The 18,209-nt window shown below is 43.1% G+C and overlaps 1 protein-coding gene across 2 annotated transcripts in view; it reads left to right on the top strand.

The window, feature by feature from the left end:
* Nucleotides 1-14,148, top strand: part of DAPL1 (death associated protein like 1) — an 87,407-nt gene extending 73,259 nt beyond the window's left edge. For both annotated transcript variants that reach the window (XM_035007973.1, XM_035007972.1), the window contains exons 2-4: nt 1,341-1,428; nt 5,054-5,114; nt 13,811-14,148. In XM_035007973.1, coding sequence (XP_034863864.1) covers nt 1,341-1,428; nt 5,054-5,114; nt 13,811-13,927 — 266 coding nt within the window. In that variant the 3' untranslated portion in view covers nt 13,928-14,148. The remainder of the gene's footprint in view (nt 1-1,340; nt 1,429-5,053; nt 5,115-13,810) is intronic.
* The last annotated feature ends 4,061 nt before the right edge of the window (nt 14,149-18,209 follow it).

Genomic DNA, 18,209 nt, shown 5'->3' with positions numbered 1-18,209 from the left:
AACGTTAACATAATGAAATTTTAAAGCAGATGTGAAAAAGAACAACACATTTCTCTGTTTATAGATAGATAGGGAATTTACTCCAAAATTTATGATTGAATGAAAAATATAAACAAGCAAGATGTAGAACAATGTGTATCTTATGCTGCCATTTAAACAAGAGTAATATGTAGAGTATCTGTGGACGAACACATAGGACACATCTAACATTAGCAGTATCTAGGGAGGTGAACTAGGGACTGGAAATAATGGTGGGAGGGAGACTGCAGACCCTTTCATGCTTTTTTGAATTATGTGCCTTATGCATGTTTCACAAAATCAACAAACTACATAATAATTTTTAAAGAACAATGATAAAGTCAAATTCCTAAGCGCATCAAGAAATAGGTTTTCCTTACTTTTCATTTTATTGGAGCTAGTTTTAGAATTTGCCAATTTGACATTTCCATAAAAAGAATTAACAGGTTCAAACAAATCAATGTCCATTTAGCTTTTTCTCATTTGACCTTGTCAGATTTTAGATGTGCAGATTTCCTGGGAACAGAAAGAAGTATTTGCTTTGACTTGCAATCTGAAATGGGTTGTTCCTTTTCAAAAGTTGATTTCATCTGACACTGTTAAACACTTGAATTGCTGTTAGGTCATCTGTAGCCTAATTAACACTAATTGATCTCCTGAATGGCAGGATTATTAATGTAGTTTAATTACTCATTAGAACATCTGAGCTTGGCCAACGTCCGGAGGTTTGGGGTCTGGGATGGAAGGTGGGGTTCTGGTGGGATCAGAGGCATCGCTCTTGAATTAAATGCTTGTTACCACTGCATGCCCTGACTTTTGGCTCATCTCTTGGAATCTGCTTTTGAATGCTTTAGTTGAAAAGAAAAAAAAAATGCAAGCCTTGCACAAACTTTAATCTTGTGGGAAAACAAGAGGGTCACATTGTGATTGTCTGTTGCTATCATAAAGAGCATAATTGGTTTGATAACAAGAAAAAATGTTTTTCAGTGAAATGTCTAAGGGAGTATGTTGCTATTCTCCTCCCAAACCAAAGGTATAAACCTCTGCTGCTTTTTTTAGCCTCAGTTCCTGCTCTCTGAACATAAACAAGCAGACCTCAGCCCTTCTCCCCTTTCCCACCTTGTCTGCATGAGACAGTATTTTTTTTCTTCTATTCAGTTCAAGGTAACGTTTTATTGTGTTGTTTTAGATAAAAGTTTAGGTCTTCAAAAAGTAAGTTCTAAAATTCTTATCAAATCTAAATTCATACCTTGAATAACAAAAGCAAACCTACTCTTTTTATTCTAACCACTACTCCTGTGTTGATGCTTATTTGTTTATAGTAAAGGCTGGAGGAATGCGAATTTCCAAAAAACAAGAAATTGGTGTCCTGGAGAGACATACCAAAAAAACAGGATTAGAGAAAACAAGGTAAGAAATACTTAATTTCTTCTCCTTCATCACCTCAAGGAGTTTTGAGTGACTCTGCTCCCGGAAGTCAGAGGCCTCCCTGCATTTTAGGACAAACCAAGGCTCCCTAGGCCTTTGCTGAGCAGGGTTAGAGGCAGCCAGCTGAGGAGTGGTGACAGGGGCTAAAGATGAAAGACACATTCAGGTGAAAGGTGGCTACCTTCTAGAAGACTCTCTCTGGGCCCCCTCACTGCCCACATCCTCCTCTTCTCTGCAGCCAGCCCAGCTGCCTTGTACTTAAAAAGCACAATCCTGAGTGCATTCAAACCTGACTCATGTTCCTTGATCCTATTTTCACATTAGCCTTTAAAATAATGTCCCTAGGCTGGCCCTGTTTTCATAATATGCTTTCTGCTATCACAAATCCTCTTATTAAAAATAAATGTTTTGGGGGGGGTTATTTTAAATCCATCACTCAATTATTTAGAAAATAATGGCCACTATATTTGGCATAGCCAGAAGGCATAGAGATACTGAAGTTCGTTACTCCCTGCTCCTTCCACTATAACCTTGACAAAACGCACCATTCCCCAAGCTCAGCAGAGAACTGTGGGCTGGGCAGGTGCACAAATGGCCCAACCACTGGACTGTGGTTAAGGAAAACGACTGTGTTCAAAAAGAAAGAAACATGCAAAACTGGCTCCTCCAAGGAGGTAATGGGGGCGCTTCAGAGACCATTTTCAACATGGTTTCCACAGATGAAGAGAGATTCAAACGGAGTCAATTAGAGGACGTTCAGGGATGCATCCTTAAGAGGTATAAGAGCAGTCTCAGAACAGATGTTGGCGGGGATGCGGAGAAAGGGGAACCCTCCTACCCTGTTGGTGGGAATGCAAGCTGGTGCAGCCACTCTGGAAAACAGTATGGAGGTTCCTCAAAAAGTTGAAAATAGAGCTACCGTATGACCCAGTAATTGCACTACTGGGTATTTACCCCAAAGATACAAAAGTAGGGATCCGAAGGGGTACGTGCACCCCGATGTTTATAGCAGCAATGTCCACAATAGCCAAACTGTGGAAAGAGCCAAGATGTCCACCGACAGATGAATGGATAAAGAAGATGTGGTACACACACACACACACACACATACACACACACACACAATGGAATATTATGCAGCCATCAAAAGGAATGAGATCTTGCCATTTGCAATGATGTGGATGGAACTGGAGGGTATTATGCTGAGCGAAATAAGTCAAACAGAGAAAGACATGTATCATATGACCTCACTGATATGAGGAATTCTTAATCTCAGGAAACAAACTGAGGGTTGCTGGAGTGGGGGGTGGGTGGGAGGGATGGGGTGACTGGGTGATAGACCCTGGGGAGGATATGTGCTCTGGTAAGTGCTGTGAATTGTGCAAGACTGTTGAATCATAGATCTGTACCTCTGAAACAAATAATGCAATATATGTTAAGAAAAAAAAAGAAGAAGAAGAAGATAGCAGGAGGGGAAGAATGAAGGGGGGGAAATCGGAGGGGGGAGACGAACCATGAGAGACGATGGACTCTGATAATCAAACTGAGGGTTCTAGAGGGGAGGGGGGTGGGAGGATGGGTTAGCCTGGGGTTGGGTATTAAAGAGGGCACATTCTGCATGGAGCACTGGGTGTTATGCACAAACAATGAATCACGGAACACTACATCAAAAACTAATGATGTAATGTATGGTGATTAACATAACAATAAAAAAATTTTTAAAAAAAGAGTAGTCTCAGAAATGGAATGCAGAGGGAAATAGACTACGGAATTTCTCTGGCTCTTTCACATGAAATTATATCAAAATCTCTTTTAAAGTTTTCTTCCCAGTTTCTTCCACTTTAAAATGAAATGCTCATTTGCCCCATTACCAGTACGTTTTTGTTTCTTCTGATATCAGAAAATAACTGTCACATAATGAAAGCTAAGTCTTTAAATCCTCAACGGCAGGGGTCACATATCATTTATCTTCTGACCCAGCCTCTAGGACAGTTCTTAGAATAGAGAAAGCATTTGAAATGACACCAGACTGTTGTTGAATTGCAGGCTGGTTTTATGCTGTTACTAAAACCTGACCAAGCCTAAGCCCTGTTTATGGTGACCCTGGTTAATAGGGGCTTAGGAACTAAAAAGTCTTGGCTTGGAAATGACATCCAGTTGGCAGCCGGTGGACACGGCATTCATTGCTCTGCACCTCAGGAAACGGGGACTTAACTATGAATTCTGATGTCAGCCGAACCCTGTAGGAAGAGTTGACCAGAGAGTAATAAAGTGGAGATTAGAACCCTCTTTAAAAACTCAATTGTTTTCTAATAGTTATTAGAAAATGAGAAGGGGGTCCCTGGGTGGCTCAGTTGGTTAAGCTACTGTCTTCGGCTCAGGTCATGATACTCGAGTCCCAGGATTTGAGTCCCGCATCGGGCTCCCTGCTCAGCGGGGAGTCTGCTTCTCCCTCTGACCCTCTCCCCTCTCATGCTCTCTCTCTCTCAAATAAATAGATAAAATCTTAAATGAGAATGGGACCACTGAGGAACATAAACAGCAAGAAATAACTCCCTCTCTCTCTTGCCCTATTCACCAGCAACAGTTATAGGTTTTGGGGGCCTGATGTGTGTAGGATTTGGGGGCCACTTTTTTTTTTTTTTAAGATTTTATTTACTTGATAGAGCGCGCGCAAGAGCAGGAACACAAGCAGGGGGAGTGGGAGAGGGAGAAGCAGGCTTCCCACTGAGCAGGGAGCCCGATGCGGGGCTCGATCCCAGCACCCTGGGATCATGACCTGAGCCGAAGGCAGACGCTTAACAACTGAGCCACCCAGGTGCCCCATGGGGGCCACTTTAAAGAAAAATAGTAAAACATTACAGATATGAAAGGTCTGGGCACTGGCCTGACTGGGAAGGAGCTGGTGCAGGGGGAGGGCCCTGAAGCTGAAACTTCATTCGCTCCACCCTCAATTCACCTCAGCTGTTGACACTCCTCTGCTTGAGGAATGCAGATATGCAGATATGAGGGCCTCATTTTCATGGACAAACATCCCTCCTGACATCTTCTTGGAGAATGGCTTTTGCAAAATGTATCAGAGAAAATAAATTTCTAAGTATCAACAGTCTATGTTCATTTCCTAATAACTTCTACTCGCCAACGCCAACCATCCAGAAAAAAAAAAAATGCCAAGAGCAAAGTTTCCATCAAGAAATTGTACAAGCAGGCTCAGCCCTGATTGATGCTCTCCTACAAAATACATTGACCTGAGAAAAAGAAGCCAGACACAAAAAAGTCCATGCTTCGTGATTCATTTTATGAAGTACAGAAACAATCAAAACTAATCTGCGGGGCTCTAAGTCAGGGTAGTGGTTATCCTTGGGGGCGGCTGATTTGACTAGTTATGAAGAGTCACCAAGCTATATACTCCAATGAAAAGATGAAATGAAAATACACCAGTAATAATAATTTGGCCTACAAAGATTTTTGTAGCACATGGGCACACAGAAGCAGAATGTTTTTTTCTTCTGGATACTGCCAAGCAGAGTAAAAGCTTAAAGACCAAGTAGATAGTCCGTTGTATCAATCATTTAGCCTCCTTTGAAATTTTGTTTCATCTTTACAGTTCAGTTGCAGGTGTCGCCAAACTCCAGGCTATGGATGCTCTGAATGACACACTGGAGAAGGTGAGCGGGTGTGTGGGTGAGGCCCCTCACGGGACGCTCCCAGTCAGCATTTATCCAACGAGTCAGGCTGCATGGGTGAAGGAGCACTGAGCACTGAGCTTTTACCCAACTCAGAGATTTGCCATCCTGTGAAAGGCTCTGCTCTCAGTCCAAGGACACAAAGAGATTTTGGTGAGAAGAGCTGTTTCTCCCAAATTCCTAGTGTCTATTTAATAAGTCATTTCAAAAATAAGATAGAAAACAAGGCAAGAATCCTGACACCAAACTGGCAGAGTTGTACTTTGCCATCCCAAATATTCCTCAGAAACACTGGCATGTTTTTTATAAAAAAAAGCAGCCTGTGTATTGGGAATTCGGCAGTGTGGGGCCTCTCTCGCCACCACTGCGTACCCACAAGGCAATATTTGATTTGAGGTGAAGGTGGGGGGTGGAGGGTTGCACAGGTTAGGGCTGGAGGAGCTCTAGGCACTGGCTGAGTTTATCCAGGAAAATCTGTTTATGAGGGTGGCTGGCCGTTGCTATTTTTATTTCTATATCTTGTATTTCTTCTGAGTAGCTCCAGAAACTCAGAAAACTCTTACCAGATCGACAGTGGTTCGGTTTTGGATTTACTAGTTTGTTTTCAAATTTTGTAGGTAAACTAAGTGAGGGTCCTTATTCTATTTCTAGGGGGCAGATAATTTGCATTGAAAGCAACGAATAACCACTCTTTCTGCTGCTCTCACGTTAATTGAAGGGACAGGACTGTGCATAATTTATGGAAGGAAGACTAGCTGTCACTGCCAAAATCAGGGGTCTGGAAAAGATGGGAGCAGAAACTGAGCAGCTAGACCTCTAGGGGCCTCCATGTGGTAGTGGCTTCTCCACTTACTATTGGTATGACCCTGAGCAAATTACTTCTATTGTGCCTTAGATAAGTTATTTGTAAAATGGAGGTAAGGAAGGACGCCTGGGTGGCTTAGTCGGTTAAGTGTCTGACTTTTGATCTAAGCTCAGGTCTTGATCTCAGGGTCATGAGTTCAAGCCCTGTGTTGGGCTGCATGTCCAGCATAGAGCCTACTTTATTTTATTTTTTTAAATTTTATTATTTATTTGACACAGAGAGATACAGCAAGAGAGGCAACACAAGCAGGGGGAGTGGGAGAGGGAGAAGCAGGCTTTCCGCGGGACAGGGAGCCCGATGTGGAGCTCAATCCCAGGACCCTGGGATCATGACTGGAGCCGAAGGCAGACGCTTAATGACTGAGCCACCCAGGCGCCCCCATGGAGCCTACTTTAAAAAAAAAAAAAAGGAGCTAAGGAAGAGTATATACTTTTAGGGTTGTTGTGTGGGATGAGTGAGTTTGTACATATGAAGCTCGTAGAACAGTGCCTGGCACAGAGTAACCTGTTTGCACTCTGGTTGGTAGCAGTGAAATAAGCAGGCGTGTCCAAAGTCCATGGGATGTAACCAGGCAGATGGTACTAGGCAGATCTTTTTTTTTTTTTTTAAGTCATCTCCCTGTGCAACATGCAGCTGAAACTTGCCACCTCGAGATCAAGAGTCGCATGCCTTGTTGACTGAGCCAGCCAGGTGCCCCAGTACAAGGCAAGATCTTGATTATAGGCTACAGCTACAAAGCCTTCTAATGGGGGGGGCTTGGTTCTCCCACAAATGGATTTGAGCTGAGGTCATAAACAACTCTTTGCCTTCCTGGCTTTAGAAGAAGGGCTGGGATGAATGTGCCAGAGCAACACAGCCTGCCGGCTTCTGCAGCCCACGTCCTCTCACACCTGCCCACAAAACGCCACTTCTGCGGGGGCCACAGACTGTGCACAGTTGTAAATGGAACTGGAGGGATTAGACACATTCCTCTAGGATATATGCTGGCCCCAAATAAGATGTTTAAAGAAAGTGGTCAGTAGAGGTCAATTATGCTATCCATTAGTTACCATGCCAGAGTCTACATTGTTTTTTATAGACATTTATGCTTATGTCTTGACATAGAGTTCTTTTCCATTCAGTTAAAAATATCACTTCCTTATTTCACAGATTAAAAGAAAAACCAACAACAATAACAACAAATTGTATTCGTAAACCATAAGAAAACATTGAGATGGTGTGTTGTTACAAATATTCTTAACAGCAACTGTACCTATTTAAAAAAACAAACAACTTTAACACTTAGCTCAGAGCGTACTGCAGTAGGACTGTGGCTAAGAGTGCGCAGTTTACTGGGTAGAACAGGGCTGGTATCAGACATCAGTTGTGCCTCCTGCTGGCTCTGCCACTGAGATCTCTTCCCTTTTCTCTGCCTCTGTTTCCTCATCTGTAAAGGGGAATGTGGTTAACAGTATTCACTTCACAAAAATGTGAGAATAAAACAAAGTTATATAATATACACAAAGTACTTAGCTGAGCCAGGTACAATTAGCCCTCGTGAGTGTTAGCTTCTATTCCCAGGTGGGTATCCTATAGGACAACACTCAGAATCCCAGGCAAAGGATAAGAGGCCAGCAACAAAATCAAGTCCCAAGATCACCATGTATGACTCTCTTGAATATGGTAATTAGTGGGAATCCATGTGTTTTCTTACCACTAAGAAAAATTGTCCCTGAATTCATAGTTCAACCTGAAGCATAATAAGATTTTTTTTAAGAGAGAGAGAGAGAGAGAGCACGCACAGTGTGGGAGGGAAGGAGGGAGGTACAGAAGGAGAGAGAATCTTAAGCAGATTCCATGCTAAACTAGGGCTTGATCTCTCAACCCTGAAATCAATAGTCCGACGCTTAACCCACTGAGCCACCCAGGAGCCTCTAAGATTTTATAGTAAAGGTCAACTTGGGGTGGAAAGACCAATGCCTTTAAAAAAATAGATCTGTTGAGATCAGTGGTTGTCAGGAGCTGGGGGTGAGAGGAGGGGTTAACCACAAAGGGACAGGAGGGAATTTGGGGGGTTGAGGGTTCTGTCTTTTGATTTTGGTCACAAACTGTATGTATTTGTGAAAACTCATGGAACTGTACACTAAAAAGGGTATGTTTTGCTGTAGATAAATTATACCATAATTTTTTAAGTGAAAAAATGCATAAACTATACTGCCTCATACAAAAAATTAAGATATATAAAAGATAGAGAAATGTAAATATAGATATCTGCTGATGGATTTTCACCAGCATAACCATTGCCCCCACAATATATATTGTATGAAGACCTAACAATATACAATTGACCAGAAGAAATACAGTAGCAGAAATGAGGTTTATATCCTCTGCATTTAGTAACATTCATTGATGCCCTCAGCTAGAATTATGTCTGGTTCCAAGAACCCATGTTAATTCTCATACCAATGCAAAAACTTAAGAGTCTAAGGCAGTGGGGTGCCTGGGTGGCTCAGTGAGTTAAGCGTCCAACTCTTGATTTCAGCTCAGGTCATGATCTCAGGGTTGTGAGATCAAGACCTGTATCACCTCTGCGCTGAGCATGGAGCCTGCTTGGGATTCTCTCTCTCCCTCTCCCTCTGCCCCCCACCCCACGCATATGTGTGCACTCTCTGTCTCTCTCTAAAAAAAAAAAGTCTAAGGCAGTAAGAGGACAGTCCTATTCATAGGATCTCATCAACCACTTAAACATGGCAAGACATTTCTATCCATATGTTACTCCTCTCTGGATACCTTACTTTATTTTTTTGTAAAAGATTTTATTTATTTGTCAGAGAGAGAGAGCACAAGCAGGGGGAGCGGCAGGCAGAGGGAGAAGCAGGCTCCCCGCTGAGCAGGGAGCCCGATGCGGGGCTTGATCCTAGAACCCTGGGATCATGACCTGAGCCTAAGGCAGCCGCTTAACTGACTGAGCCACACAGGCACCCCTGGATACCCTACTTTAAAATCAACCTAGAGTTTGAGATTTGGGAGATTGAAAAACAACCTCCCAAAGCTTGTAATTGTATGAGTCTAAGTGGGAAGCAGCCTGAAATTTTCCCTTCCCACTATTTCCCCCAACTCCTCCCTGCACAAAGAACTCTCTCCCACTACCTTTCTCCTTCCCTCCTTACCTCTCCAGTCAGCCCTTCCTGCCTTTCCCAGCCCTGCTTAATGAGAGAAGTCATGTTGCCTGGTGACAGGCCATAAAACCTGGTATTCCTGAAGAAAAAGGCTTATGTAACCCCAAATTTCCCTCGGCTGAAAATCTGGGAGAACCGGTCTCAGACCAAGTTCCACCAACTCCTTCAAGGCTGTTTGACCTTTTAGAAGTCACGTAGCTCCTCTGAGATTTACGGTCGTTCATTTAATCTTTTTTTTTTTTTTTTAAAGGCAGGGAGTGAGAGAGGATAATACTGCCAAATATAATTCTTTAGACAGTTATGGAAGTTAAATTTGGCAATAATTGTGAAGCCACTCTGAACATGAAAGTATCCAGTTGAAGCATTAGTAACAAGGTTGGGTTATGGTGTGGAGGGGGGTGGACCGTTGAAGCCTAGTTAAAGTTGGGGCACTTTTCAAGTTGCCAAATGTGTCACCACTGCAGAGTTAGTGAGATGTATGGGAAATGGGATCCTGAGGGAGAGAAAACTCTCAAAGGCATCTGCACATCTAAAAAGGTTTCTCTTGTTCTGTTGAAGAACATCACTGTAGGAGTATCCTTGAATTTCATGGACTCAAGCTGAATGTTTTGTTTTAAGCATTTTGCTTAACGGGGTGTGGAAACCTAAGTGCCAATATTCAAGTTGGAAGTTAACACCCTGGAAAGATGAATGGAAGAGCTCCCAGTCTGCGAATACTACCTCACTTCGGGCTCTAAACCAAAACCTGCCACTGATTTCCTTGCATCTAGAATTTCTTTCCCAGCTCCAATCATAACGAGTTTTATTATACTTCTTTTGCTTTTTTCTCTGAAACGAAAACTATAGGTTCTGCGGTCACAGCTACCCAAGATGAAGGTAGATTCTCCACGTGGGAGTTTCTGTTGATCTGCTTTTCAAGTTCAATATGTGGCCCCTTATGTGATGGAGTCACAGCAAGACAGAAATCCTTATACACACACTGGCCTTGAATTCTTTCTCTTATGGGGTTACCTGAGATTCTCTTATCCTAATGAATCAGACAAGAAACACCTTTCTTTTTTACAAACCCGGTCATTTTATAAAGACTAATGATGAAAAATCCAAAGCTTCACCAAAGCTCAGATGCCGGCCTGAAGCCTGGTTGGAGGTTGTACTCTGGAAAGCTATTCCTACTTATTTCTGGTTCCAGCTTGAAAATACAATCTTCCTGTCACCATTGATACAAAGTCTACAGCAAAGAATTAGGGCATTTCGAGGTTGACCATTTTACTGATAGTTTCTTTTTTTTAAAGATTTTATTTATTTATTTAACAGAGAGAAACACAGTGAGAGAGGGAACACAAGCAGGGGGAGTGGGAGAGGGAGAAGCAGGCTTCCCGCCAAGCAGGGAATCTGATGCGGGGCTCAATCCCAGGACCCTGAGATCATGACCTGAGCCGAAGGCAGATGCTTAACGACTGAGCCACTCAGGAGCCCCTACTGACAGTTTTAATTCTGATGGAAGACTCTTTATAGACTCTCCACCCACAACCCCCAAGTTCTACATTCAGGTGTTCCCCATTGAGGGATTGGAGCATATGAGAACGAGGACTTGATTCTTTTGTATATTCAAGAGTTGCTGGACAGCCCTGCTATGGGCTCCCTAAAACCTGTACATTTGTAATTTAATAATTATGGGCTGTTTCCCTAAGGCTGTTATCTTTGCCAGAATTATTTCTACTTCCTTCTCACTCGTGTTGATTTTTTTTCCCCCTTAAACTTTCCCAGTTCAGTTCACAGATGGCCAACAGGCCCCACAGACAGCCTCCCATTCCTTCTGATCTCCAACAGTCCCCTCCTGAAAAGCAGTTGAGCAGAACTTTTAGGACCTCTGTTAAATGCCTCTGTTAAATGTGTAAAAATGTAGCCCCTAACCCTTGTGCATTACTGGTGGGAATGTAAAATGGTACAGCCACTATAAAAAACAACATAGCGGGGAGCCTGGGTGGTTCAGTCGTTAAGCGTCTGCCTTTGGCTCAGGTCCAAAGGGTCCTAGGGTCCTGGGATCCCTGTGTTCCCTCTCTCGCTGTGTCTCTCTCTGTCAAATAAATAAATAAAATTAAAAAAATATATAGCAGTTCCTCAAAAAATTAAACATAGAATTCTATGATCCAGCAATTCTACTTTTGGGTGTATACCCAAAAGAACTGAAAGCAGGGATTTGAACAGATGTTTATACACCAGTGTTTATAGCAGCATTATTCACAATAGTCAAAAGGTGGAAGCAACCCAAATGTCCATCATCATATCATCCATATGAATGGATAACAAAATGCAGTATATACACAGTCAGGGGGATATTATTCAGCCTTAAAAAGGAAGGGAATTCTCACACATACTACAACATGGGTAAGCCTTGAAGACATGATGCTAAACGAAAGAAGCCAGACACATAAGGACAAATCCCACTGGAGTTTATATGCAATACCTGGAGTAGTCAGCATTCATAGAGATAGAAGGTAGAATGTGGTTGCCAGAGGCTGGAAGGTGGGCGAGGGGAGTGAGGAGTTATTGTTTAAAGGGTACAGAGCTTCAGTTTGACGTGATGAAGAAGTTCTGGAGATGAATGGTAGAGATGGTGGCAAAACAGTGTAAATGCATTTAATGCCACCAAACTGTACACTTAAAAATGGTTGAAATGGTAAATTTTGTCCTGTGGATTTTACCACAATTTTTTAAGAGATCAAAAAAAAAAAAAATCATAGCCTCTGAAGTGCGGAGATAAGCCTAGTGATGGTCAGGTCATGAGTCAGTGCCTCCGCCCCTCCCCTCCCACCCCCACCGTGGTCACTCTCACAGCCACTCTGTGGCTTTGTCTCCTCAGTGACGACTTGTCATCTTGCCCCGTCTCACCTCGGCTACTTGCCCACATTCTGTTATGTCCAAATTACTTGTTTCCTTTCTCACTCCCTTCACCTTGTGCTTGACTTGAAGTAAACTGGCAGGCATCCCTCCCACCTGTAATCTCTTGTATGTGGTTTAGAGCCAACCTGAAAGAATCCATCTGTTCTAGTTGACAGTAAAGACACCAGTCTGAAAGAAAACTACTGAAGTTAGTGGCCTCTTAAGTTTCCTTTTGGTTCTAATGTTAAAAGAAAAACATAACACTCTGCCCTTACCACACTCTAAAATGTCCTGTGGCCCAATGATAATTGATTTGACAAAAAAAAAAAGTCACTGGCTCTTTTTTTAGATTCTAAAGCAACATTTATGACCAATACCTCAATTGTGTTTCTCCCTTCCTCCTAGAACACCAGCAGAGACCATCCTTGGGTTTCATTGTGATATGACTTCTGCCTGCTCATTGTAAAAGAAAAATTTTTAGAAAAATACTGACAGGCAAAGTAAAGAAGAAGATGGGGAATTGCCATAATCCCTCAGAGATAACCACTGTTAAAACTTCAGTGTATACTCTTCTAGTGTGTTTAATTGTTTAAGACCAAGAAGAAAGGCTTTCTGGAGTCAAGTTTCACATGAAAGGGAACGCTGTGTGCCCAGAGCTCAGGGGCATTTGAGAAGAGATATAAGGCACATATGTTTTCCCTGGCTTAGAAGAGCCCAAACAAATCATGAACAATGTGATGCTTGGGGTCATGAGCAGTTTATCTCCCCCTTTATTTAACTTGAGTGTCAGGGCAAGGGCATCTAAGTTCTACAGTGATAAGTTAAATTCCTCGTGAGCTGAGGCATCCCTTCCTTGCTGGCTAAGATAGGTGTCCTTAGGTATTTGTATCGATCGGCTTAGAAACCAAGAACTGGAATGGACCCAAAAGGTCACTGGGTCCAAATTCTTCTCCTAGGAATACTACATCTGAATTGCTTACAGCATTGAGCATCTTTTCCATCTGAAGCTGTCCTTAGTGTAAATTCCATAAGATCTCTCGATTCCTTATGAAATTCCTCTTATTGTCAAAATCTCAGTCTGTGTTCATTGAAAGCCACTTGAGCTGTTTTCCTCACAGATATCTTCCATGGGATGACTAATAAGATCTCTTGTTACCTGAAGCTACGAATCACTCCTCAGCTTTCTTTTTACCGGGCTGTTGAGACTGAACCATATGAAATTGCCAATACTGGACCATTGTTTACCTACAAAAACAACCATTTCACACGCTTCAACATACTAACTGACCCTAACTCTCCCCAACATCTTTCAGAGGTTCTTTATTTCTGATCTTTTGACAATGGAGGTGTTCCTCCCCTGTGGGATCTTCTCTGGTGTCCCCTACAGCCTCCTTAGAATATATGCACCATATGCATATATGCACCAGAATACTTGTTAATCTTGGAAGACTGATGAGATATAATTAAGCATTTCTATCTTTAAAAATGTCCCTTCAAATCGTACATATAAATGCATATGTATATTCTGCATATTATCTTGTGTATAATATAGTTTATGGTTTTCAAAATCGGAAGCAAGCTAATGAGAGAAACCTGGATGAATGCATACACATGTGAGTCCAGAGTTGGAGATGGTATGGGAAAAAGACATATGAAAGAAGTAACCGGAACTGTGAAGTTCTCCCGACCAGCTGTGTTGCTTTCTGCTGCTGTAATACTGCATGACCAAAAAGTTCCAATACGCTTATTTTTTCTTTCTTTCTCACCTTTAGCTCAGCCATAAATTTCCAGCAGTAATGCACATGGCACATCAAAAACCCAGACCTGCCCTGGAGAAGGTCACTCCGCTGAAAAGGATCTACATTATTCAGCAGCCTCGAAAATGTTAAGCTGGAATGTAAAACACAGCCATCTGGCCAACTGCCACAAACATCGGACAGCTTAGCAAAAAGGACCCAAATTTTCCATAGGCCCAGTGCACTTGCTTGGTAAATAAAACAGCTTTTGTATCTTCTCTTTTGACTTTAGATAATAAAGCATCCAAATTTATAAATCCAGTGCCTTCTTGGGCCTTATTTTGGTCCAGGTCAGGATCCCACTGATATTTACATAGGTAATCCTGTGGAAGAAGTGGATGGTGTGGAAGAATCCAGAATACTTGAGTATTCCACTCCACCTCCCAGGATAAGCCCTCTCCTTGATGCTGACCCTGAGCTGTTCCACCCACGGTGAGTTCTTTCAGAAGGACAGAGGTGGGAGAGGAATACTCTGAGCTGTGCAAGGGTCAATACTCTATGCAAACGTGAGGAGTGATTCTTCTTGGTATGTTTGTCCTCAGATGCTCCAGCTTTCACTTGAGGTGAAAGGTCATTTCTGGCTCCCCACATAAATACATAAGTTTGTTTTGAAAGTTTGGTGAGGGAAAATGAAAAACTTGTATTTGTTACATACATATTCTCTTCTTTAAAGCAATCGAGGATGAAAGGTAGAATTATAGTTGCAGCAGGAGATTGGCTCAGGGCCTCCCACAAAGTTCGTGCTCAAGAACCTAGGGAGGTCATGATGCTGTAGGGCATTGTGGTTAGGGTATAGATGTTGATTTTATTTTTTTAATAAAAATTTTTATTTATTTGTCAGAGAGAGAGAGCAGAAGCAGGGGGAGTGGCTGACAGAGGGAGAAGCAGGCTTCCCGCAGAGCAGGGAGCCCGATGCAGGGCTCGATCCCAGGACCCTGGGATCATGACCTGAGCTGAAGGCAGACGCTCAACGACTGAGCCACCCAGGCGTCCCTAGATGTTGATTTTAATTGGAGGTGGGGATAGGAGGGAAAGTGTTGCCAAGCTGAACCTGCTCTAGCTCTCCTACCCTCCACCATACACACACACACACTCTCTCTCTCTCTCTCTCTCTCTCTCCCCGTATACTCACATGTGAATAGCCAAGGGGATCTTCAGGTGATAGTAGGGGACAACCACATCATTTTTCTACAAAGCTTAGCTGTCACTTATAGCTCCACCATCTGCACCTCTCATTAATAATGTTATCCAACAATCAGCACTTGTCTTGACCCAAAAAAAGTGGTCAGTCCTCTAGGCCATCAAGTTACAGGTTGATAACCCTTGGAGTGTGACCTGGTGCCATGCCTGTCTCTGGTTCCTGGAACTCCAAAAGTGCTTGGCTAAAGTCCAGTGGTCATGCTGATGCATCTTGCCTCCTCCCCTGCACTGTTTGGCTCTTTTTCAGAAATAAGAAAATTGTTGGAGACAATATTGAGACTTCAGTCAGTGCCAGCATGAATCAATAAGACAGTGAGTCCTAACCACACCACTTTGGCTTAGCTCAGTTCCAGTCCTCTGGACCATTGTCAGAAATATTCCAGAAAGGTAAGTGTTGCAAGGCACACTTGTTCTTGTCAATGCACAGAAGTTCAAGGTCAGCCACGACTCCCCAGGGAACAATAGCAAAATACAAAGAGGATGGTGGATACTAGCTGGGACACTGGACTGAGATTAGGAGACTAAGTTTCTACTCCTGACCTTTACTAGTTCTTTTTTTAAAGATTTTATTTATTTACCTGAGAGAGAGAACAAGAGAGAGAGCAAGAGTGGGGATAGTGGCAGAGGGAGAAGGAGAAGCAGACTGCCTGCTGAGCAGGGAGCCCGACACAGAGCTGGATCCCAGGACCCTGGGATCATGACCTAAAACCAAAGGCAGACGCTTAACTGACTGAGCCACTCAGGTGCCCCTGACTTTTACTAGTTCTTAAACCTTAAACAAGACACTCAGCCTTCTGATTCTTGTCAAATGGGCATAATAACACCTGACCCACCCACCCCCAGTTTAACCTTCCCAGTGGCACACTAGGAAGAAGGCAAAAGAGACACTGAGATTTGTACTAAGCCATTTCAAGAGTAGTGAGAGCACTGGTAGTACCAGGATGACTGTTCTAGAAGCTGCCAGAACTATAGTAGCAGGAAAACTATAAGAGATGGTATAAAATGAGCCTAGAATAGGAATTAAGAGGAAAGCTGAAGATTGGGGCCAGATGGCAGCAGAGAGTAAATGGGGGAGGGTGATAAGGGAATTGGGAAGCTAGGATGGTGGCACTGCTAGATTTACCTCTTGTGGGGGTAATAGGAGGGCCAACAACCCAAAGGATGGAAGAAGAGAAGGACGCCATTCTCTTCTCTAGGTTGGAAGATGTATTGCAAGGGAAGAGAGGCTGCTCAAAGTGGGGCCCTGTAGCAAGGAGCCCAGCATGAATTTAGGCTCACAATTGCAGTCACTCAAAGTAAGAAGTTTCATGTGAACTTCAGATCCGAAAGGAATTGGAATTATCCCAGGGAATGTGTAAGAGAAAAACGACCGGCCAGTAAAAGCGCTTGGTGGTGATATGGCTGCTTATGTAGAAAGCCAAAAGGGCTGTTCCATCATCTGCCGAGGAGTAAGCCCTGCATGGATGTGCTGTGGTTCCACTCAGTTGGAAGCCCCTGTCATACATTCACAGGCCCAGCAAAAACCGTGACAGTGATGAGGGGCTGTGTCAGAAGGTGCAAGGCTGGGGATTCGCGGGCGGACACTTTTCTTCAGCTCAGTTCAGTTCAGTTCAGCACACTCTTTGTTAGGCCCGGGGACACAGAGATGAGTAAGAAGTTACCCCTGCCTTCCACAAGATCCTAAACCGAAGGGAAATAAGCCTGCTAGCAAATCCACATGAAAAGAGAGCTTAGAAATGGGTTGCTGAGAATGGGGGGCATGCTGGGGAGGAGGTCATGTACAGTGAAACAAAAAATGTGTTGGCTATGGAGCTCACTAACCCACATGCAGATCTTTAATAAACAGTCTTCAGTTGGGCGCCTGGGTGGCTCAGTTGGTTGAGCGACTGCCTTCGGCTCAGGTCATGATCCTGGAGTCCCTGGATCGAGTCCCACATCGGGCTCCCTGCTCGTCAGGGAGTCTGCTTCTCCCTCTGACCCTCCCCCTCTCATGTGCTCTCTCTCATTCTCTCTCACACAAATAAATAAATAAAATCTTAAAAAAAAAAAAAAAATCTCTTTAAAAAAAAAACAGTCTTTAGTTAAGGTTTTTATTATGGAGATTGCCAAATATATGCAAAAGTTGAGTGAATATTATACTGAACTCTCAGGTACTCATCACAGAGCTTCAACAATATGGTCAATCTTGTTGAGCCTATAGCATCCAGCCCTCAACTTCTCCCTTTGCCTCTCTCCTTCTGGATTCCTTTAGAGCAAATCCCAAGCATAATTTCATCTAGAAATACTTCAGTATGTTATTGCCAATAGATAAACACTCATGTGTACACACACCTTCTCTCTCTCTCTGTAAACTAGATTTTGCAAATATCGTGAAGCAAAAGGGAGTATTAAATAAACAATCCAAGAATCTTTCACAACAAAAGCAAGGCTGACATTGCTATGCGAACCACAAGAGCAGGAGGCAAGTATTCACACACACGCACACACACAAATATGCACACACAGCTGAGCAGGTAGCGTCCACAGAAATCTGGGAAGTCGGAGAGAGGAGGAACTTGAGAAAGGGAGGTCGAAAATGAAGATGGTTTTCAGGTTGAAGAAAAGAAACAGGTAAACATAAAGTCGGTGGGAGTAAATGAGTAAACAAGAGGTATGGGAAGAAACCACGAGGCAAAATTAGTTCTCATGAGTAAAAGAATATAGAAAACACTTAAAAATAGCTAGTTCTGAGATTACTCAGAGGAATAATGGGGTGATAGGCTTTCTTTAGATGGAACCGAAGTCTGAGGAGAATATAGCTGGCTTTGGGTACATATTATGTTTTCGAGTGAATGTCTGCATGTCACTGGAGTCGCCATCCCCTTCACAGAGATCAGACGAGCTCAAACCCCCATCCTTCCCTAGTGGGTGTTCAAAGTCCTTCCACACTGTGAATCTCCAGGGGGTTATTGTGGTCACCTCTGACTTCCAATGGATTTGCTGTCCCTGAATCCCACCATCTTGATCTCATCTTGGCACTCAGCCCTTTTCCACGATTTCCCCGAAAGCCTACTCCGGCGGGTGATTAGCTTACCAAAGATTTAGCAGAGTCTATATCACAGCAACCAGACAAGCTGCAATAGATTATTAGATACCCCAGATTTTATGTGTATGACCTTCTACTACCTCCCACTCC

This window comes from Mirounga leonina, unplaced genomic scaffold (genome assembly GCF_011800145.1).
Source record: "Mirounga leonina isolate KUSES-001 unplaced genomic scaffold, KU_Mleo_1.0 Mir_151, whole genome shotgun sequence".
Taxonomy (NCBI): domain Eukaryota; kingdom Metazoa; phylum Chordata; class Mammalia; order Carnivora; family Phocidae; genus Mirounga; species Mirounga leonina.
Note: the sequence above shows the minus strand (reverse complement) of the source record. Positions and strands in the feature narration are given on the sequence as shown.